This window comes from Mus musculus, chromosome 8 (genome assembly GCF_000001635.26).
Source record: "Mus musculus strain C57BL/6J chromosome 8, GRCm38.p6 C57BL/6J".
NCBI classification, from domain to species: domain Eukaryota; kingdom Metazoa; phylum Chordata; class Mammalia; order Rodentia; family Muridae; genus Mus; species Mus musculus.
In genome coordinates, this window is record NC_000074.6 from 10,446,370 (window position 1) to 10,470,956 (window position 24,587).

General features: G+C 44.4%; 1 protein-coding gene across 4 annotated transcripts in view; it reads left to right on the plus strand.

Moving 5' to 3' along the window:
• Myo16 (myosin XVI) overlaps positions 1 to 24,587 on the plus strand; it is a 480,832-nt gene that overhangs the window by 292,459 nt on the left and 163,786 nt on the right. For all 4 annotated transcript variants that reach the window (NM_001319151.1, XM_006508779.3, XM_006508780.4 and 1 more), the window contains exon 21: positions 15,754 to 15,826. In NM_001319151.1, the coding sequence (NP_001306080.1) occupies positions 15,754 to 15,826 (73 nt within the window). The remainder of the gene's footprint in view (positions 1 to 15,753; positions 15,827 to 24,587) is intronic.

A 24,587-nucleotide genomic window follows, 5' to 3' on the forward strand; every position in this document is an offset into this window, starting at 1 on the left:
CTTCAGAAGACACATGAGTGTCGTGTAGAGTCCTTAGACCCAGGAGATAAGTCTCCAGCTGATAGAGATCTTGGAGATCCTATTTTTATGGATCTCACCTTTATTTTTCTGTTTTAAAATCATGCAGCCAAACATGGATGACTGCTGGAGGTATAGAAAAATGCCCCCACAGTTCGTTAGTCTCTTAGTTACTTCTCTATAGCTGTGTTGACCAGCTATAGAGAAGCTGACCAGGACAACTTATAAAAGAAATTATTTATCCTAGCTTACAGTTCCAGAGGGTGAATCCACAGATCGTATGGCAGGCATCAGGCAGGCAGCACAGAGCCATAGATGAGAGCTCACGTTTTGAGACACAATCAGGGAACAGAGAGAGCTAACTGGGAATGGCACAGGTTTTTGAAGCCTCAACTAGTGGCACGCTCCCTCCAACAGAGCCACACCCCCTCCAACAGGGCCACACCTCCTAATCCTTCCTAAGCAGTCTACCAACTGGAGACCAAGTGTTCCAACATACAAGACTGTGGGCCTACCATCTGCTTTTATGGAGGCAACTCCTCGGTTGCGGTTCCCTCCTCTCGGATGGCAAGCTGTCGAGGTGGCATAAAGGTAGCTAGCACAGGCCCTGAGCAGGGTGTCCCATAGCCCTGGTGGGTATCAGTGGTGTGTGCACCACAGAGACAGGTATGGGTGCTTCTCTGCCCCTGGGAATGGTGAGACTCAAGGACAGAAAGGCTCAAGCTGTGCAGTGTCAAATGACAAGGGCTTTCTCCAGGAGGCCTGAGGTCACCACCTCATCTTCTCATCTCCCCTATGTGCTGAAGTTGATTGCTGGATAGAGAAGCCTGGTGAAGTAACACCTGTGGCATTTCTCAAGCTATTCGGCCTCCCTTCTATTGACCACTATACGTATTTGAAGACATGGTTGTTTGACCACGTTCGACTGTTATAGAGAGATGCCATGGCCAAGGGAACTTATAAGAGAAGGCATCTAATTGGGAGGTTGCTAGTGGTTTCAGAAGGTGAGTCTGTGATCACCATGACGAGGCAGCATGGTGGTATGCAGGCATGGTGCTGGAGCAGTGACTGAGAGTTTACATCAGAGACAGACAGACAGACAGACAGACAGACAGACTAGCATGGGCTTTTAAAAACTCAAAACCCACCTCCAACAAGGCCATACCTATTCCAACAAGGTCACACTTCCTGGTCACTCCTGAACCGTTCCACTGAGATCCACCCTTGAGTCTTTGGGGCTCTCCTCATTCAAACCACCACTCCACGTGATGACTCAATCGCTTCCCTTCCCTCTCTAACTTTCATTCCACTACAGTTGGCATTTGATATGTGTTATAGTTAAAGGAAACACTATCTAGATTTCGTTAATAAATACAGAAACAGGAAACTGTAAATTGTAGAGAGCCTATGTGTCTAAGAATGAGGTGGGATCATCATTTTACAATAAACGCTGACCGCTCTCCTCCTAACGCTTCCCTGAGAGTTGACAATGAAACTTTAAACTCTAAGAGTCCCAGCTTCTAAAGTTACCCCCAGAAAAGCGTGAGGCAGATGAAAGACTGCAGGAAATACACAGTAAAAATCCAGAAGCAAGCACGAGTTTTAGAGAGACGGTTTATACATTCTTTGTTAATCCTTCTGAAAGTACTTAATTCTTAATAAATGGATTTATGTTATTAATTTTTAAATGCCTCATAAAAGATAATAAAATGGTGGTGGTGCCTTTGCTGGGAGATGGAGGTAGTCTCCCTCAGCATTTCTTTCTCCATCTAATGAGTAATATCATTACTAAAATGAATAGCTTTTGGTACACCTCCCTTCTCAATGGCCAGCTTTTATCCTTTGCTAGGAAAGATTGAAAAATCCAAAGAAAGTAACATGGATGCATATGTCCACCTGCAGCCGCAAGTTAGCATGAGTAACACTTGGTGTTGCATTTTTAATGGGACTGAAGGGACAGACACTTAGAGCTGAAAGCATAGGTCCTTTTTGTTTCCTAGCAAAGTAGAACTGACTCAGGCCTTCCCAGCATCCCTTTGGCTCCTCAACTGTTTCTTCCATAAAAGCTGCATAGGAACAGGCACAGAAGAGGAGCACACAAGCACCAGCCCGAAGTGTATTTTCTGCCCTGTGTTTTTAAACTTCATGTTGGCTTTGATACTTAACCACGGTAGCCCATCAAGAGTAGTCTCGCTGCTGCTTCTACTTGTTGAATAATTCCCATGGATGTGGAAACCTCACCTGCAGACGACTGCTAAGTCTCTTTCCACGTTTCTCCCCATTGCCAGCTGCATCCTTGTGTGCAGCTTCGGTGCCCGCTCAGGATCCCACTGGGCGGGGCCTTCGTGGCATGACTGCAGTCAGAGCATGACTCTGCATTTCCAGCAAGCGCAAGTGACAGCTGTACACTGCGGCCCCGAGAGTGTCGCAGATGTAAGGCATGTTTTAGTCTTATTTCAGACGTATCGTAGCTTGTCCTCTCTTGGTACAAGGGTGTTTTACATTTTCCCTAAAACTGAGATTTTCAGCACTTTGTAAGTATTATTTTGTATAGAGGGTCTGGAACAATTTTCTATTTGATTCGAGCACTCGGGGATCCCTGCTCTATTTATTAGTATCCTTGCTCAGTCGCCCTGGGTCTCAACCTGACTGAAATCACACAAATAACACTGTTTAACAAGTTGGTTCTTTTTAGTGGTTTCCAGTGTTTTGGTGATCTTTATTCTTCCGTACATCCTGTATTAATTTTGATTTTCATGAGACGTTCTTTTAGGATACCAGCCAGAGCACATCCACAAATGACTGTGGGGGAGCCTGTCCCTCTGGGGCAAGCTTCGGCATTGCAGCATTTGTCCGGGCTCTTTCACACAGTCAGCAATGCCCGCTGCTTTCTCCTCAGCTCACTGAGTGTCCCTCGCTCCCTGGTTTTCTTTTTCTGGACGTTTCGCTCCACTCGATGTCACCACCATGAACTCGGTTCTGCTCTGTCTCAGTGACTGAGATGCTGAACAGGGAACTTTCCAGGGTGATCTTCTCTGCAGAAATCCTAAATCCCACCTAGGCTTTTCTTATCAGTTCTGATGAGGGGGTTTGCTGGAATAGCTTAGGGTTATCTAACAGTCAGAGAGTGCTTGCTCCCTCTGTGCCCCCTGCTTCTCTCGATGCTTTATTGCACTGACCAGCACTTCCAAATAGTTGGGCGTGTCTGATGGTACATCTTTCTTGTCTTGTTTCCAAAATGATGGCAGTATGGCTGAGACTTGCCCTTATGCAACGTGTTTACGTAACGTTCCCACAGTTATCTGTCCTGAGGAGCTCTTATGTTTCATGTAAGCTTATTAAAGTCTAGTGGGATTATGACAACCATCTCATTCCTTGCTTCAGTGTGTCTATTTTTAATTAATATTTAACTTTTAATATGAGACTTTGTTTTTTGTTTGTTTTGTTTTCCTTTTAAGACAGGATCCCATAGCCCTAGCTGGCCTGGACCTCAATAAGTGATTCAGACTGGCCTCATATTTACAGGGATCCACCTGCCTCTGCCTCTAATGCTAGGGTTAAGGCATGCACAACCACACATGCAAAGACATAGGCGTTCTATATTTATGTCAATTCCAACTCTTCTCACACAACTCCTGCTGTTTTCCCTGCTTTCTCTCTCAAATTCATGACTTCTCCTTTAATTACTATTGTTACACACACACACACACACACACAGGCATGCACAAATGCACACATATAACTCACTAAGTCCATTTTTTCTTTACAATATTTTAGTTGCTTTAAATGTTTTAGTGTTCAATATGTGTTTGACTCTTTGTGTGTATGTGAACCACACATATGTATGTTTACCATATGTATATAAATGTATATTACATGTATGTATGTGTATGTACCACATGTATGTATGTGCACCATGTGTATGTATGTTCATCACATGTGTGTATGTGTGCCACATGTATGTGTGTGTGCCACATGAGTGCCTGATGGCCACCGACTGCAAAGGAGCCATCAGATCCCATGGAGCTGTAGTGACAAATGGTTGTGAGCCCATGCAGGTGCTGTGATCCAAAGCCAGCCCTCTACAATAGCAGACAGTGCTCTCAACCTCTCAGCTCTCTGTTTGGCTGTTTTATTTCTTTCCTTGACTCATTCTCTCAGCAAGGGCTCCATCCCTGCTGTTTGGTTTAGCTGGTTTTTGTTTTCATGGGTGAAATGGGATTCTAGTTCTTGCTTTTGGTAGATCTCTTGGCTGTTAGATTCATACTAATGAGTATGAGCGGCAGTCTGTGTTTTAGTCCTCTCTCCAGTGTTCCTAATGCCGTCCAACAGTTAGGGAACAGATTGAATGTGACTGCGTAGTTTTATTTATTTTTTGAGTCATGTATGATTCCCACAAGCCTACCCATTTCAAGGCCTTACACTTACTCTGTGTCATCGGTTACAGGTGTGCCTTTATGGTCTTTAGTAAGTTCGTAACTGAGGTGGAAATTTGCACTTCACATAGTTTGTGTCTTGGTCTAGCTCAAAATTAGCCTGTAAGAATTGTTTCTAAAAAAGCATTTTTTTTTGTTGTTGTTGTTTGATTGTCAAGTCTCACGTTCTTTTTGCTGTTTTTTAGTTTACTGTGTTCTTATTTTTGCTCATTTTGAGAATTTTTCTTTTGTTCCCTGAGCTTACAAACTGAATGTTTGTTTGGCGTTTTTAAATGATTTTCTTTTCTCTGGGCCTATAAACTACCCTCTAAGTACCTCCGGGTTCATTCCATAAGTTTTCTATGTGTTTTAGTTCTAAATATTTTGTCTTTCTGCCATTTAAGAGATGTAATAACAAGCAGTTTGTCAGAGAAGTGAATCTGACACACCATGTTTCTCTTCATTCAAATTGAGAATTTTCTTTTCATTAAATAAAGAGATTTCTCTGATTCTTATGAATACAGTACAAGTGACTTCTATTTCTGGGTAGACTTGTTTAAATCATTCTGCTGATTACCATGACAACCCAAACTCTGTAATCTAGCAAATATCTGAAGCAAAACCTGTTCTCTAAACAAGCCTCTGGCTCCAGCCACTCCTCTCCCACCGACACGTACGGTGATTTCTTGAAGAGCTGGCCATCTTCCTCTGTAGTTGCATTTCATGGTCCTGTGTGGGCATTTTTAGTTCCAAATAGGATGAGCAGGAGGAGTGCAAAGGTTTTTCCTCTGGTACCAAATTCCCCTGGTACATTCTAAAACCCAAATGAGATTTGTCAGAACCACATGGAAAATAGTGGTAAAAATGCAATGTCCTATAAAAATCGCCAAACACCTTGGACAAAGTCATAGCTGAATTTAAATATTAGTCATAACACTTGTGAATCGTCTTCAAGAATGATGTGACCGGTATAAGTAATGGAGGCCTGTCTGCTTTGGTCCTGACTCAGTGTTTTCAGGAGATTCAACTGATCTGTAGAGATGTGACTGTTGTAACATCAAGTGTCATGAGCTTTCTTGTCAATGACGGCATCTAGTCTTTGAAAATACCGTCTAAAACCAGATTGTTTAAATAAAACCTCTGAGTGACTAGATGATTTTTATGGCAGATAAACATTCTCCATCCTTCTTCCTGGCTCTTCTTGAATGGGGAAGTCAGCACACATCTTTTTTTAAGGACAGAACTCTGGAAGCTCCTCTCATCTTTGTTCAACCACCTCCCAGCGCCTGTGACCTGCCCTGCTCAGAGAAGTTAATGGAATCTGTTCCTTAACTCCCCATGCCTGTCAGTGGGGCATAATGGAAATTATGTCAGAATAAACAATACCCCAGAGGGATAAAAACGGGGAATACAGTCGGCACCCTGGCCCTTAGAGATCCTGTCTCTGAACAAAAAGCCATGTTATGCTCTGTGCTGAGCCCCAGTGTCGGGAGGTCCACACAGGCTATGTCAGTAACTAGTTAAGTGCTTTTGCTTCATAAATGTTTCTTGACTGAGGAGACTGTATCCAGTAAGGGAAACCTGCTAGAGCGGGTTGGAATCACAGTAGGAGGTTTTCCCACTTCCCTGGAGACACACCAATCTAAGCCTGGCTTCTTCGGGTATGCAGCTGGATCCATGGTGAGGGGGCACTGGCTGTGGTTATCATATATTAAACATGATGTTAAGTTATGTTAGGAACTAGACTGTCATTCTGTACACTGGCATGGGGCATTGGATCAGTATTATTCTTTTCTGTTTTTACATAAATGTAGACATAGGCTTTTGTAAATGGTGGGATTTCACAGCAACAAAGAGAAGGATTTGGGATGTGACCCCTGATAGATCTTGTTCCAAACCATGCATTTTTCTGATGTGCTTCTTCTAAGGAAGAGCATGAGAAGGATTGGGGGGGTTGGGGGGGGGCAGAGGGGGCAGGGTCAGCTGCCATGAGCACTAGCTAGTCTTCCAAAAGATTCAGATTTGATTCCTATCACCTATGTGGTGACCCACAACTATCTGTAACTTCAGTTCCAGGGAAGCCAAGGCTCTCTTCTGGCCCCTCTTGGCACAAGATCCCCATGTAGCATACAGGCACACATTCAAGAAAAACATTGAAAAAGACAATTTTAAAGATAAAACAACAGGGTCTGGTGAGGGAGAGGTTTGTTTTAAAGTTGGAAAGGTTTAGAGTCGATTCTTTTTATGTCAGTAATTTCTTTACGCTCAGTGAAATTAGGATTACAGTAAAGTTTTTCCAAATGTGAGCCATGCCTGAGGTCAAGTCGGCCCTCTGATTCTTTACATCTGGGTATGCAGGTGTCTGCAGCTCTTGCTAAACTGGGGGCTTGGGTGCATCTGTGAACACATTCAGTGAACTGGCAGACCAGCTAGTGAGTGACAGGCAGCCTGGCTGAAAGCCACTTGCTCGCTTGCTCGCTCGCTCGCTCTGCTGCATTGCGGTCCCCCGGCCCCATTCTTATTCTTCCCTGCACCTGTGCCTCCAAGTGTGGCTTGGATGCTCCCTCAGCACTTTGATCCATCATCTTACAGAGCCTCGCCATCTAAAACCTCCTCCAGGTGATAAAGACCTCTGTTTTCGATACTTACATTAAACTGTAAAGATACCCAGGAGCTTTCTTTAAAAACACACAGTAAAGCTCAAGCCTCAGGGTGTGGGGCAGGAAAATGCTGATCAAAGGTGCAAGTCTAGCAGAGAGGCACGCAGGGATGCAGACGCTAAATGTGACCACTGTTCTTGCCATGGAGAGATGGAGTGGGGCTCTAGCACGACACCAGTGACACACACGCACACAAGCATGCGCGCGCGTGCGCACACGCACACACGCATGCACACACACACACATGCATGCACACACACAGTGCACACACCCGCACATGAATCTATGACCACACTATGTACTTCACATATACGCAGTAACTTTTTTTTTTTTTAATGTAGTAAAATGCAAAAGGAGGGCTTGAGTTAGAATGTAATTATCAGGAAGGGACAAAAACAAAACATTAAAAAAAAAAATAAAAACAAACTGTCAGAAATGGATAGTAATAGTAAGAAGAAAAACAATAACAAAACCTGGACACCCTGACAGAAGCCCTGGCTAATGTGTTGGGAAAACGTAGACAGCCTGGTTTGAACACAGGAATGCATTTAAGGACGGGGCTGTTGATTTGTGAGTACAGCACTTGAGTCTGCTAGCTGGGTTTTCATTTCTCAAGGGCTAACAAGCAGAGACCTGGACTCCTGTTCTGAGCTTAACATGAAGGGGATCCTGAGCGAAATGCCTTTACTTATGAATCTCGACTTCCTCGGCTCTTGAAGCTAATGCTTGCTATTTCCTTTGAGGTACACAGAGGCTCAGCCTTCGGAGCTTTCTGCTTGCTTTTGTGATTTGTGAGTTTGGATGTTCCGCTACACTAAGTTTGAAGAAAAGAAAACTCGCCCACTCACCCACACAGCACTTAGAACTCAGGTGGCCTCCTCCCTGGAACAGCTGAAGTTGGAAGGGGCTGAGCTCCCGGGGCTCCCGGGGATTATGAAACAAGTTGGAAGTGCAGAACAGCCTGCCTGTATTAAGGCACATTTCAACCATTTCTGCCCCTCTCCCCACAGACTCAGCCCCCAACTGAACTGCTCATTCGGTCCCCTGGGGGAATGTCATCATGAGGTCTCTGTCTCCCAGAGCATCCACTGTGCTCATAAAACAGGTTCATCCTGTCTTCAACAGAGAGCCTCTCTTGCTCTCGGGGCTCCAGACACAGTGCATTAAGGAGCTATGCTCAAGACAGTGAGCACCAGGCTCTGGGACAGCGCCTGAGATGTGCCCGAGGAAACGTAGAGTCGTGAGATGCAAAGCTTCCTGAGGGACTCTGTAGACACGAAGCCACCCCAGGTCCTCATGTTGGCAGTGACTTCTCTCAGGCTCTCACTCTGTAAGTCTTCCAGGAATTGCTAGAAGATGCAGACACCTTTCACTGTCCCTGTGTGACCAGCCTAGAGGGCACATGGGAGCCTTTACAGGAACCTACCCTCTGTTTACAAAGTCCTTCTCAGTGTCTGCTCTCTGTAATAAAGGAAAGAGCAGTATCCTGTAGCAAGCAATCTTATCATACTGATATGACCCAGAGAGGTAAAATAAAACTAATGATCCTAGGAAAGGTTTCACTCCGTGAAAACCTAGGCATTCTGAGAATTCACTGAAGGACCAGTGGCACTCTGGACCCTTTCCTCTAAGCTGAGCCAGTAGCTCTATGGAATCCTCATGAGAAAATGTTCCAGACTTCTCTGTCTCTGAAAATGGAATCTTAGACTTCAGGCCACAAGAGGTAAATTCTGAATTACTCTCCGTCTTAGTTAGGGTTTTACTGCTGTGAACAGATACCATGACCAAGGCAACTCTTTAATAAGGACAACATTTAATTGGGGCTGGCTTAGAGGTTCAGAGGTTCAGTCTATTATCATCAAGGTGGGAGCATGGCAGTGTCCAGGCAGGCATGGCGCAGGCAGAGCTGAGAGTTCAACATCCTCATGTGAAGGCTGCTAGCAGAATACTAACTTCCAGTCAGCTAGCACAAGGGCTTCCAGGGAGCTAGGATGAGGGTCTTAAAGCCCACACTCACAGTGACACACCTACTCCAACAAGGCCACATCTACTCCAACAGGGCCACACCTTCTAATAGTGCCACTCCCTGGGCAGAGCACTGTCTTTAGCAGATGGATTGTGGAAAATATATATATGCATGTATACACACACACGTGTGTGTGTGTGTATGTATATATATGAATGACATGATCTTGCCATGACATCAATCTTCTGACTTTGAGCTCTCTTTAAATGCTGTGACCACGTGGGCTCAACCTTTCCTGTGGCTCTATCCTATGAACTGAAAGTCCTGCATGGGAAGGGCAACAGTCCCATGGGAACATGGCTTCCTGTCTGGGGTGCAATGGCCTTCTACACACAGTGACTTTCTATGAAAGTAGCATGCAGCTGAAAGCTAGAACTTGTCCAGCCATTCCACCAGCCTTTCGAAGCCAAGTGTGCATCTCTTTTCCATGGTTAATGACAGCCCTCCCCCCTCCCCCCATTCTTGGAAGACTTCAGGAAACCTCATAACTGGCCTATGGGCCTTTCATTCCTACTGGGTCCTGCCTTGGTCTGTCTCCCTGGCCATCAAACCAGATCACATGGGGGTTGTACCTTTTAAGTTTCTTTCCTCTAGATCTTGTGGATTTGATGACTGTCCGTCACCTCTGTGAGACAAAGAATTGTGGAAACTAGACTATGACCCCCTGAAACACCTTTGAATTCACTCTCCTTTCAGCCCTATACCCTGTAGTGATTGCATGAACCCTCCTCTGGTACAAGATCTGACAGCCATCACTGTATTGACATGATCACAAGACCTGACCCCCATGACCAAGCATCGCCATGTGGTCACCTACAAACTGACAGAGACAGGAAATAAAGAGGTCTCTGAACTAGACCTAAGACTGAGATGAACATCACCCAAAAAAGACCATGTCATGATCCTGCATCCTCACATCAGCTCTTATTCCACCACTGATTTTCACAATGGGTCGTCCAAAGACAAGGACCCAGGATCACTTGTAGGAGGGGAAGGAGATAACCACGCCCACTGCCACAGGACCCTCAGCCTGAAGCAGCCAGCACTGGCTTTATGTACATGTGTACAAAGCACTTCTCTTCTCTTCTCTTCTCTTCTCTTCTCTTTTCTTTTTCTTCTTTTTTAAAAAAGTGTAATGTTTAAACTTTCAAAACCATCACTTCTTCTGTGACAATATATGGCAATCATGAAGGCCCACTCTAGTCTGTGCCTCTGACCCAGGACCCATCAGGCTGCTGTTTTTCCTCTGCCAGAAGTGACATCTTTGTCCTGACTGCATCCTGAGACGCATTCAGCTTACACAGTAGGTGTCTGCTGAAGGTGTAACCAGACACAGAGAGGACAGGTGGAAGCTGTGTTGCTTGCTTTTCTTGTTGTTGAGATCAAATACCTGACAGGAAGTAAGTTAAGCGAGGAAAGATTCATCTTGGCTCTGGGTTTGAGGGTACAGCCCGTCCCAGTGAGGAAGAGTGGTCCGTGTAGAAAGAAGTGTGCATCTGAGGCTCTGCCTCACATCTCTGGATCATGGAATGGTGTGGTCTACATTTGAAGAAGGTCTTATCTGCTCAGTTAAGCGTCTCCAGAAATGCCCTAGTAGACATGCCCAGAAGCCAAGTTGACAATGAGCACTAACCTTCCCAGGCATAAGTGAACCCAGGAGGGATACATGATGGTGACTATATCCAACCTCTTGAGAATGTGTGTCACTTCTCCTTCAAGGCCTAGGCCACTCAGAAGCTCTATCTGGAATGTCCTTGCCTGAAGTTATCTTTCTGACAATAAATGGTACATGGGACTTGTAGCAGGTAGAGTTGGTCATAAAATGTCATACCCTCGAGTCATTCTGGACTTGCCAATGCCAAGATGAATATTGTCTGAGCACCCATCACTTATCACTTCTCTACCTGGCAATCTGCATCCTCTGCAAAGTTAGATGCACATAAGTATATGTATCCTTACTACTCTACTGATGCTCACCTACCTTAGAGTCTGGCCATCCACAAAGAGTTCTGTGGACTCTGCCAACATTGAAGGCCTGTGGCCTCCAACCACAGAAGCTTCTGGTGACCTGGTCCTTCCTGTCCTATTACTTGGGTGGCTTCTTTCACCTGATGTCCAAATTTAAGATAAATGCTCAACATTGAATGCAACTGTTATTAGTTATTAATTTTATTTTGCTTCTGTCTAATATTCTTCTATAAAATAATGCAGCAATATACCAACACAGGTGCCTGTTTCATTATTTGGCTTACCATTTCTGGTCTTATTGCATGAACAAAGAAGTCCCAAGATGCTCATAGATGTCTTCGATTGGATATATGGACTTGTTCTCTTGGATCTATGTCCAGATGTGGAATTTCTGGGTCATTCTACAATTGGTTCTTTAGTTTGGTAAAGGAAGCTAAATCCCAGGCCACATTTCCTATTTAGCTGTCTGTAGATATGGATGAAGGCTGTGCTTGCTTCATTCCCCAAACACTGAGTTTTGCACCTGGGCTGTTTTCATTTACAGTAACTATTCATCTGTGTTTTCTGAGTTTTATAACCATCCTTTTAATGACTAGAGAGCGATTGGTGGCATAGTGATGTTTCCTTTACCCAGCCTCCTGTCATACTGAAGTGAGAGCCGTTTTAGATTTAGAATGCAAGCATTGATATCATTTAAATATTGTTTGTGGGTTTCTTTGAAATAATTAAAGCATGCAGTAATTCCTGACTCGAGTCCTGTCTCTGAAGATATTCTTGGTAACGAGTCTCCACACATCACCGCTGTAAATGCAGGCTCTCACAAGGGGACATGTGTTCCCTCACAGCACTAAACGGAGCTTCAGATTTCACGGATAGGAAGGGAATAAGTGACTTTTATCATGTGCACTTTTATGGGAGTCACGTGGCTGGTGAAGGCACAGCTGGCAGGTGCCACAGCACAGTCGACCCCTTCATGGGACCCCTGATACTAACCTCTGTGTGAATCCAGCTGTTCCCAGAAGCTGTGAGGCAGACAACAATGCTCAAGTGTGGGCCGCATCTGGAATGATTCTTAGCCAGCCTGGTGCCCCGTTGGTCTTCTACCTTCCAAAAAGGCTGATTGGCCCATAACCAAGTTGACAGCTTTCTGCTGAGCTTTTCTACAGAAAGCTTATCCAGAAGAGCTTCCCACACCCAGGCCTTGCCTGGGTCTCCATCACGATTCCTGACTGGGTGTCTTTTCAAATTGTGCTTTTATTTTGTGATTATATGTTTGGAGCCCATTTCCTGAGCCTGCTCAAGGCTCAGGGAACTGTTCAGGAAATTTTATGTGGATGAGAACAAGCTAAGTTGGCTTTCACCTGTGATGGCATATCATCCCAGACAGCATGTTTAAGTCCAAGGAAGTTACTTCACATTCAAGCATTTTCCCACCTTTTCACACACATGTGATCAAACATAGTTAGTAGCACAGCAGTTACTATTTGTGCGATATAAAAGGCGTTTAGTTTACTAACAAGCTAATGTAAGTTATCAGCCACCGGAAAGCTCTATGGACAACCCTCAGATAATTTAGGTATAATGGCCCAGGTCATTAGTATGGTTATTTCACCTGGAAGACTGGATGCCAGTAGGTCTGAAGCTCTCTCTGTTTCTCTCCTCTGGGACCTCGATATGGAGTGGCATAGCTATATAACAGGCCTGGAGCTTTCCAGAGGGAAGGGAGAGGAGCTATGTTGGTCAGTGTGTGGCACAGGCTATGTTGATTTGTCCTTTCAACCTTGGGAATGCCTCCCCCAGGTGACTAGTTAATGAGAGACACATAGAATGCAGGTGAGACTCCTCGGGGGCAGTTTTCTCCCCTCGCTAAGCACCTCTGCCTGCCTGTCAACATTACATTACAATCCTGGGAGAAGAGACGGTTGTTGGAATAGCGCAGAGTCCATGGCATCTATTAGTACTTTCTTTAAATTCTACCAAAATTGTGTCATAATGTTAAGAGCCCCACTGTCAAAGTCAGTGGGAACCAACCAGGAGAGGCAGATGACTGAGGGGTAGGGTTAATAACATAATAGAAGCATAATATCAGGAGACTTCTATAAGGGAATGTCCACTCTCGGATGATGGGCACATACAAGAAAGTGCTTACCCCCAAGATTGACATAGAGGGGAGGTGGCCTCTCCTGAGATAGACACTTGGCTTTCACAAGAGGCATTTCCCTGTATCCTGGCTATGGACCCTGCATAACCCCAGTCAGTGACGGATGGCACAGTACCCACCTCAGTATCTCCCTGGAGCTTGGCTCTGCCCCACAGCAGGTTCACGCCCCTTTCCTTTCCAATAGAAAGTGCTCTGCAGTAAAATGCATATGGACTTTTAAATCAGCTTAATGAAAAAAATTGTTATAGTAGTGCAGGACATTTAGAGAATTATAAAATGCTCGCAGGCTGGCCAGTCTGTGACAACTCTCTTCTTATGTCTTTCATTTTGTCCTGTAAAGTGGTTGTATTTATTTTGTTAACTTGTGGGTGTGAGTATGCATATAAGACATGCATGTTGCAGATGGGGATCAGAGGACAACCTTGGGTGTCAAGTCTCCCCTTCGACCTTGTTTGAGGAAGGGTCTCTCCCTTACTGATGCATGTACTAGGCTCGCTGGTTTACAGTCTTATGGGAAGTCCACTTCCTCAGCCTGCATCTCCCTGCAGGAGCACTAGGGTTGCAAATGCGAGTCACTGCATTCAGCCTTCTGCATGGATTCTGGGGACACACACGTGGGTCCTTGTGCTTGCATGTCAAGGACTTTATCCACCAAGCATCCCTCATGAATGTTTTTACATGATTAACATTATATAATTTCCAGTTCTTCTAAAGGATACATTCATTTCTAGCTTTTCCCTTGACTTGCTGTTGCTGCTGAGTATTTCTGATGTTTTCATATAATTTTGTAAACACCAATAGAGTGTCTGGTGGTTATCAGAATGACGAAGCATCCCTAAAAAGTAAACATGAAGCTTGTTTCCCTTTGCAGGCCTTGCTGCACTTCCTGCTGGCTCTCTTGCGTCTCTACTTGGGCAATACTCTGTTTAGACTGTATGATTTTCTCCCTGTGAAACTGACCATTTTTGTTACATCAATGAACAATGCATGCATGACATTTAATTCCTTATCTTGATAATGATAATCAGAGGGAGGGTGTGGATATGTCTCAGCAAAATGGCAGAATGATGTGACCTTCAGGACAGCCCTTAAGGCTGAGGGAAAGAACATTAAAAACATGAGTTCAAAAATATATAATTTCTCAACTATGTAAAAATATAAGGATGCAGTATGAATTGTATAAAGATCTTCTCAGACCTAAAGGAACAGAGGCAGCTGCACTATTAGCCAGCTTGTCCAAAAGATGCAAAGACTGGAAGATACAAAGGTAGGCAGACTCCTGAGTTCAAGGTCAGCCTACAACCAAGAGAGTTTAGGTTCAAAGCTAGGTATGGTCAGAATGGTAATTACAGAGCAGTATCCCACCCAGCTATCTTCTAGTCTATGCTTGTGCTTGCTCTCTCTTCTAGGAATCAAGTGGCTAGGGTCATGGGATGCTGACCCATGGAATAATCAAAAGGGAACCTGGGATAATAAATTAAGATGTGAATAAAAGGCTGGGATTTTTGTTCTGCAAGAGATGAGCTTTCCAGAGAATTTTTAGAAATACCACAGAGAACTGCTTGGAGAACTGTCTCAAGCAGAACCGAGGCCATCAGCTTGGACCTATAATTTGACTTTGAGCCATTTGTTTTGCTGCTCTCAAACACCCCTTCTCTCACAACCCCTCTCCAAGCCCATGCTGGTCCTTGGCAATCCATGTCCACAAGTCTCTTACAATAGTCTCGTCATGTTCTTAGCATGCGTGCCTTCCTATGGAAACACAAGTGCAAATGATTCAATATTTTCAAGCTTTGTACAATCCCCTCCCCAAATAATTTCTGAGGAAAGGTCTGTCAACAGAAACTTCCTAAATGTGTGTGTGCCACATACCTTCTCATCTGTTCCTGGAAGCAGGCTGCCCAGAGCCACCCTATGCCCTTCCTCACCAATGGAGTGGATGCAGACACTAGGATCCAATACTGAGGCTGTTGTGAATTCCCAGAAAGATGATTCACACTGAATAACTGTCTTTGTAAATAGTCCTTTTGGAAGTTCACAGTATGAAGTGTCTAAACTTGACCCGTCAGAGATCGTTGATCCCCTCATGTTGTGCTTATACAGGATGAGGCAGCTGTTGACTGTGTGAGGAACCCAGGAAGACCAGAGAACAGACAGGGAGAGGGAGACATTGAACATGTGGATCCATGTTTCTGAGGGACAGCAGGTCTGGTCTAGTGGGAAGGACAGAGACACAATTTCAGAGAAACAAATATAAAGTCATCCATCCATGGTGACACTTCTAACCAGCTAGGAAGCAAGAAAGCAAGGTGTCTTTCCCAATGTGTGATTTGAGAAGTCATGAAGAAGTGGCCCTGTGCTGCCCTGTGCTGTGACTCTCAGAGATTTCACTATTTGCTGATGTTTCATTTAAGCCAGTGGTGCTGTGCTGTGCTGTGTAATTGCAGTTTTCTCCAACAATAGGCTACTGAGAATGCCCGCTTATGCTGCTGTGTTTCCTTTCAGCCTACAGACATTGGATATTGGAATACTGGACATTTTTGGTTTTGAGGAATTTCAAAAGAATGAATTTGAACAAGTAAGTTTTCTTTTAAAATCTTGTGAACGTTTATTGATTTTTTTTCCAAGTCGTGCTTCATATTAAGACATTCAAATGCAGACTTAAAGAAGCATTTCCTGTCTTTAGTTCAAGTTAGCATCTTGGTGTCTTGACAGCCCATTGCCTGTCTATGGTTCGGGGAATCCCAGGGGGTTCATATGCTCAGCGTCACCTGTTTCTAAGTTCTTGTGAATGTCTGTAGCTGTGCATGGGCACATGGGCACTGTGCTAAAGCATAAGATGAAGACTGAGGACATTTGAAGTCAGGAAGCAGCCCTAAGAAAGCTTAGCCCACTTCAGAGTGCAGGGGCCCTGCTGTGCCTCACCCTGCTGTTTGTGGGCTCGTCTTGTGTGACATTCACACATAGAAGTATCGGAAACCCACAGGCACGTCAGGGAGTCATTAGTTGCCTTCATTCACCATCTGTAAATGATGCTTTTAAGAAAGATCTGACTTGTTTGTGCACCTAAATAGTACTGCAGGAATTGTTTGTAAATCAAGTTAAATGTAGTCAAAAATGTAAACATTAAAGAAAAGCAGAGATACTCTTAGCAGCCTGCACAGAGGCCATGTAACTTCACAGCACTTGGAGAAAATCGAATTTGTTGCTGCCTATCTGTCCAACTACATGCAATTTGTGAGTGCTTTGTTGACTTTTATTTTCTTAAATGTACAGTGTGGGTTATCAGTGACACTGGACAAGGGTTCACATAGAATCCACGTGACAGCCAGTTCTGTGTCTTTTAGTAGCCGAGATGTCTGGGCTAATGTGGGTTACCTGTTGTCATTCTGGCTTTCTCTACTTATGTGAACTAGAAGAGTAAGAGATGAGGCAGTGACAGTAGAGGCTGGGCTGGTGTAGAATTAGTATTCTACACCATGGTATTCCACTCCATGGTTTTCTGTCTTGTGTGGGAACACTAGAAACAGTGGAGCATCAACTCAGTTTTGGTCTAGAACAGTTCTCCATGTCCTCCAATCCAGAGCACTGGTTAGAAGTAAGGCTGCACAGGCCATGGGTTTCTTCCTTCATACTTATTGTTCACACCTGCCTGGGTGTTGTTCACACCTGCATGTGTGTATGTGTGTTATTCATACCCACCTGTGTGTGTTGTTCACACCAACACACCTACCTGTGTGTTCTTCACACCTGCCTGTATATGTTCTTTGCACCTGCCTGTATATTTTGTTCACACCTGTCTGTATATGTTGTTCACACCTGTCTATATATGTTGTTCACACCTGCCTTTATGTGTTGTTCACGCCTGCCTGTATGATTTCCTCACATCTGTCTGTATGTGTTGTTCACACCTGTCTGTATGTGTTCCTCACACCTGCCTATATATGTTGTTCACATCTGCCCGTGTGTGTTGTTCACAACTGCCTATATGTGTTATCCATACCTGCCTGTATGTGTTGTTCACACCTGCACGTATGTGTTGTGTAACAGGAGTAATAAAAGAAGTAGGCAGTAGGAGCAGGAGAGCCTGCACATTGCTCCCAGGTCTGCAGGCTGCTCTGTTGAGCTCTGTTCAGTCCCTGAGTATTTTCTTCTCTAGTTTGAAGATCTCACATATTCACCTTAGGAAAAACACACAAATATATATGTATGCATACACACATACACACACACACACACACACACCTTCATGTATGCAATGATATCCACCATATGCCTGTGTCCCAGTAAATGACACATAGAAGTCACAGTGGAAGGATGTCTCAGGAGGTCCCGTTCTGGGGAGACTGGCCTCCGATACAGCTGCTCCACAGCCAGGCTCGGCTTCCACGCACACCTGTGCTCCTAGGATGATGCACACAACATTGGTGTTACCTCCATATTAAAGCATAGGCACTGTACAACCATCACAGGGTTCTTTATTCTGTCTTTGTGGTGAACGTGTAGTGATGTATGTCAGCATATGCTCTCAGCTTGTGATTTCTGGGTATCAGGGAGGGAACATTTTCCCTTCAGATCTAACAAATGTGAGTTTGAAGCACTGATGGGTAAAAATGTCAAGATCAATCTTGGACTTTGATCATGAAAGAAGAATTTTTTAATGTGCTGTTTCCTCAGCTGGTCTGCCTTGCTGCTATACATAACAGTGACTAGGAATCTTCCAGAAAGATCAGGTTGTTTATCAGTGTGAATCAACAGTATCTTTACCTGGCAGCAGTAAATTCCAAAATTTGCATATGAACTTTCTTTTTAAGGCCACCGGTTTAATTCTCTGTGGATTTCTTTGTCACTAGCAGGACTTCGTCATTTTCCATTCCACCGCCCACCTAAGCTGCTGTGCTTAAGGAATCATTGCTATATTTGCAAGCACACCTAAGGGACAGTATTCCCTTAGAAGCATCCATTCTATCCTGTTTTGAGCTTATTGACTGATAGATCTACTTTTAGAGTGCCAGCTCCAGAAGGTTTGAAATTGTGTCTGGTACACCATTTTGTACATAACTGAACTTTGTCAAAAATGTTTGCAATTGAAATTTATAGAAGAAAACAAAACTGGTAATGAGGAAATCCTCACAGTAGGTTTCCAGCTCGAGAGAGACACCCTAGGGGAGATAGCAGGATGTACCCCAAAGCCCAAGCATCCTTACCTCTGTGTCCTCTTCCCCGGTTGGCCTGGTGCGATGGGGATGCTCATGGTCTCCTGTCACAAATTGCCCTTCGCTGGTTCAACAGTTTATGGTCATTGTCCTCAGCTCTGGAGGTTGGAAACCCAAGAGCAAGGTGCCATAGTTTCCAGGTTCTGTGTCTGCTGAGGACACCTTCTCAACTGGAGGTTCTTTTTTCCTGTGTCTTTATAATGTCAGATGCAACACCTCCCTCCACCCCCATAAAAGCAGCAACACTGTTCACAAGGACAGGGGTCCTATTCACAGATCATTACCTTCCAGCACCATCACTAACGGGATGAGATTTCAGTGTAGGTAGGTGGTGGGATCAGAGGCAGCTTTCTAATGAGTTGTGATTTCTTGTATTATAGTGAAGATGGTTTTCTAGACTATGTAACTTGGCAGTGTGTAAGATGTTTCAGTGGAGATAAATATGCTATGGTGGTCTATTACATGATAGATGGCAGGCAGGCAGGCAGGCAGGGAGGGAGGGAGGGAGGGAGGGAGAAAGGAAGGAAGGAAGGAAGGAAGGAAGGAAGGAAGGAAGGAAGGAAGGAAAAAGAAGAGAGAAGTAGGAGGAGAAGAAGAAGGAGGGAAGCTATAAGATGACTGTTCATGAGCCAGCCAGGAATTAGAAAACCCAAAGGCAGAAAAGCATAATAGGATAATCCATGATGTTGTCCTCTGCACAACCTCACAGGGGAAACTGCGTGGTAACTAATATTTTTTCATATAAAATGCAGGGAAAGTGGTGAGGGGAAGAGCTATACATTAAAATCAACTTAAACTCATGCAGATTGGTTGATATGTGAAGGGCATTGACCCTGGGTTTTTCAGTTAAGAGTAAGAGACTGTGAGCAGATTAAGAAATGTGATATGTAGATACCAGACTAAAATTAAAGTCCACCCATGGTGGAAGTCCAGAGAATGGGCAAGAAGTTAAGGCACAAATACAGGCGATGCCCCTGATTCCCAGGGTCAGGAGTTCGAGCACACCTAAGGGATGGACGGCCCTTGGAAGACCTGGGATAGATTCTCTGATTTGATTCTCAGCCATGAACCTAAGGAGATGCCACTTTTCAGCTAGACCTCCCTCAGCTTGCCTTCACCAGCTCCCTTAGGCGGGCCTCTAAGGAGGCTGCTCTGAGAGGGTTACTTGCATTACATACAGTCAGTTGGCCAGTTCCCTTCGTAGCTATCCAAAGGAGCAAGCTTTGGGGCACAGTAGCCTGACCAGTGCTCCACCTTTACAAGGCTGACCCTCTGTAAGTGGCATCATCACAAGCTACCATGTCCATAAAGGAAGGCAAGTAGAAACCACTCCTCCCTGTGAGGGAGAAGCTGATTCTAATGGTTCCTGTGTAGGGGGATGCTGCAGAAGGTTTGGTGATGAAAGCTGCTACTTTAGCTTTAAGGGACCATGGTCCATGTGGTCTTGGCCTTAGCAGATTCCTGAAAGCTGTTGAACATCAAGACAGACCCATGTGCTGGATGAGTGATGAGCGACCTCAGAGCGAGCTTAACTCATTTCCCATGCAGATTCCAAAACTTAGAGAGTAGGACTGCCTCTGTCTTAAAGTGTTTTCTGCTCCGGGTGGTTTTATAGACAAAACAAACAGTTAAAAGACCACATGGCATTTCTAATATGCCTCTTACTATATCAGATTCTATGTGTAAGAAGAGTATTAGGGGCCTCTTTAGGTAAGCTGATGTGTGCAAACTGTGAGCATCTACACTGTGAGTTTAAGTTCTATTTCTCAAAACAGGTTCTGTACATTCATTTTCATTATTTGGCACTGAAGCAAAGCTCCGGTAGTTTATGTCACTCTCAGTGGGATGAAGCCTGCTGTCCTGTTGCTCATAAAAGCAATCTAACCCTGAGTCCATCGGAGGACTGACCCAAGCCTTTACAATTAGTATCCATTTTCTAAACTCCAATTGCTTCTCCCTAATGACTGGCATTTTTATTACTTCTTCAAAGATAGGATAGTAGCTGTTGGTGAGTACAAAAACAATACCCCATTAGTGAATTTTACATGTTGTTATTTACAGCAAAATTTTACACCAAATCCATTTAAAAGCAGTCAATTAGTTAAAACGGAAACGGCAGGAATACCTTTCCACCCTAGAACTGGGGCCATTAAAAGAAAATGCTTCAGAATGAAAAGGAAGAATTGATGCAAGTCTACGTGCACACGAGAGACATATTCAACACTAATGTCAAGGTCCCACTTCAGACTGATTAATGTGGAATCATGCAGGGGACGCACCTCTGGGAGTGTAACCAGAAAGGCTCAACTGAGGTGCGAAGGCCTGCCATGTGTGGAGCAGCACTGTCTCAAGGCTGAAGACCTGGGCTGAGTAAAACAGAGAAAGGAGAAAGCCAGATCAGTCCAGCTTTCCACTCCCTCCTTGAGCTGACAGCAGCCAGCACTCTGTCCCTGCAAGGCTGGAGTGCGCCCTCCCGCCAGGAGGCAAAGGACAGCTTTCTCTCCTTAGGTTTCCCTTGTTATGGCACGGAGGAAAGAAATGGAGATGATGAATAGGCCTCCGTTACTGCATATTTATTCCTTAATAATCAATATGACAGGGTCGAATATTAATGAATACTATATAATAACCCCAGAGAAGAGTGAGTGTTCTCAGGATTAACACCGTGGCTGTCTGGGAAAAAAAACCCTGAAGTCCTAATGGTAAACTAGGGGAGTGTTGTGGGTGGTCTTGGCACATGATGGACGATGGATAGTTTCCTGATGCTTCTCCTTTGGGTGAGCTTATTTTCCTGTGTGGTCTCTCACTCTGACTGTCTTCACATTGCTAAGGGATAACCCCAAAGCCTTCGTGGGGCAAACCTAGAGCTCAGAGACAGACCCAGTGGGTCTTGAGTCCCATGCTCTGTCAGCCTGGAACTCATTTGGTGGAAATTATACGTCAATCTATTCTAAGCCTGTACTTGTAACTTTATGTGAAGAGGGTATGTTGATTCAGCCAAAAGTTTATTGCCAAAATAAAACGAAATTATGCATTCATTGTTTTCTTTGGGGAATGGTAAACAACAAGAAACAATGCCAGAACCTTTGAATTAATGGCATTTTGGGCAAAGGCTCTGTTTTTATTCTAGAGCCTGGTTTCTACCCAAGCTGAGGTGTGATTTAAGAGGTGTCCTTCAAAATATCTAAAAGTCATTTTCCTCTGACCTGATGCTTTTCCACCCTGAGCCGGCTAGTATGTGGGAGGTATGGAATCCAACCGGTTGGGATGCTTTGTGACTGTCTGGTTGCTTCCTGAAGATCAAGGCTCAGACCCAACACTTTGACTTACCTGAAGGCTCTGTGCTGTGGTAACAGAATTCTTGTTCCCAGACAATGTAGAATAGGAGAGATTTATTATCTCATGGTTCTTCTGGGATGCCACCTGTCAAGGTACCCAAAGGTTTTATATATGGCAAAGTTGTGTCCATTCCTAAAGTATCTTCTGGACACTCGATCCCCTGTGGTGGGAGGCTTGGTCCTCACAGGACAGATGAGCAGGAGGGTAAGGGATGAGGCAGAGCCTACCAGGCCCTTCACTAGGAACTAGGAACATCATCTGATGAAGGCAGAGACCAACCTCACATAACCCAGACATGTCTTTGAGACTCCATATTCTCAACACGTCATTGAGAGTCAAGTTGCTAACACAGAGACTTCAGGTAGCAGGACCCACTGGCATCATCTTCACAATGAAAACTGAACCAACTAAAGGAAGTTTCTGTGCTGCCAAAGGCTCTCTCAGAGAAGTCCAGTGTCATCGCAGCCATGAAGGCAATGCCTGTGTCAACAGGACCAGGCTTCTGGCAGTGGTGAGGCACTCTGTCAGGGTGATTGATGGGGGTGGGAGGCAGGAAGTGGACACGTTTAAAAGCCAGGAAGGTGGGGGAGGAAGCTTTGAGCAAGAGACAAGATCCAGAAGTATTAAAAGGACAACTGTAAGGGACCCTGCTGCCCTTGCCAGCTCCCACTTTATATGCAATGTATTGATCACAGTTGACCCCCTGCAGAAGCAAGTCCAGCAATGTGGACAACAGGAAGTGTTCAGAAGAGGCAAGCTGGAGACCCATCACCTACCCGACTTCTTTTTGTTTTTTTAATTCATATTTATAAAACCAAAGTGCTATCTGTCAAAGAGATGAATCTTTAGTGAATGTTTTAGTCATTCTGGGGTGGGGGGAGGGTAAAGAAAAGAAATACAAGCATTTGGAATTTTAAACGATTTGAATTACAAAGACTTTAATTTCTTCCTAAATTTGATTTTTGATCCTTGGCTTATGTAAAATGACACTATTTCTTTGAATGAAACTTGTTATTAAAAGTCATTCAACTATTTGAAAGTATATCAAGACATATTATCCTTTTTTTCTTTTTTTTTATTAGATATTTTCTTTATTTACATTTCAAATGTTATCCCCTTTCCTAGTTTCCCCTCTGAAAATCCCCTATACCCTTCCCCCTCCTTCTGCTCCCCATCCCACCACTCCTGCTTCCTGGCCCTGGCATTCCCCTATACTGGGGCATAGAGCCTTCACAGGACCAAGGGCCTCTCCTCTCATTGATGACCGACTAGGCCATCCTCTGCTACATATGCAGCTAGAGCCTTGAGTCCCACCATGTGTTTTCTTTGATTGGTGATTTAGTCCCAGGGAGCTCTGGGGGTACTGGTTAGTTCATATTGTTGTTAATCCTAGAGGGCTGCAAACCCCTTCAGCTCTTTGGATACTTTCTCTAGCTTCTTCATTGGGGACCCTGTGCTCTGTCCAATGGATGGCTGTGAGCATCCACTTCTGTATTTGCCAGGCACTGGTAGAGCCTCTCAGGAGACAGCTATATCAGGCTCCTGTCAGCAAAGCCTTGTTGGCATCTGCAATAGTGTCTGGGCTTGGTGGTTGTCTATGGGATGGATCCCCAGGTGGGGCAGTCTCTGGATCCTACCCGACTTCTTAAAGGCCTTGGGAACTCCTGCAGAGAAGCTTGTGAGCCTAGCTTACTTCAGCATTTCTCCAGCAGGCGTCAGCCTCCTCAATGTTTTCTTAGAAAAAAGCTATCAACATCTCAGACAGTTAAATATTCTGGGTATATTTGTGAACTGTCCACTATCTGAAATTTCATTACATTATCTATCTACTATCTATCTATCTATCATTTATCTATATCTATATCTATCATCTATCTATAGCTACATCTACATCTACATCTATCTATCTATCATCTATCTATCTATCTATCAATCACCTATCATTTATCTACATCTACATCTATCTATCTATCTATCTACCTACCTATCTCTTCTATCTCACACACACACACTCCCACCCACACATGTGCCCACTAAAGCACATCACACTTTGTACATATATCTAGATTAAATGCCGAACAAATTGGCAAATAGGCTGTGCTCCCTTTCTCTCATCTGGCTTGGTGTGTTCTGCAGCCACCTGGAAAGCTTTTAAACACATCAAAGCCCGGGCTCCACTCCAATTTAGTGGGTTTGGGGTCAGACCCAGACATCAGCCACCTTCACAGAGCAGGGGATTTAATTCCAGTGAGCAGAAAGGATTGAGACTCGGTGCTGTCCTTACTGCCGGGCACTCAGGGCTCCGCCTTCTACTGGAGTCAGCTTTAATCTGTTCTCCCCTTCATTTTGTGATATACGGGTCATGCACTGTTTAGTTTTCCTCCAGATAGATTTCACTGAGCAGTAAAAATCAAGGGAGAACAGTTGGTGGAAATTTACTCAAGAAATTAAGTTTGTCATTAATACGAATGATGGGCCATCTGGATAAGCCACAAGGTTCTGCTGCTGAAGAGAGACTTCAAGGAATGCACCACTTTTATTATTAAACCTGCTAGTTTCTTTCATGTATGAAGCATGTGTCTTAAGAGCAGTACCCATACTAATTAGGTGGCTGATCAGTGTTAACTTATCCTCACCCTTCACCCACTTTCCGAGTCTGCTTTGGGAAGTTCCCGGAAGTCTAATAGGCCCCTCACACAACCCCAGTGGGGAGACATGTAAAGGAGAAATGACTATTGTCTTTCTTTGAAGCTGATGTTGATCCTCTAGATTATGAATGCAGAT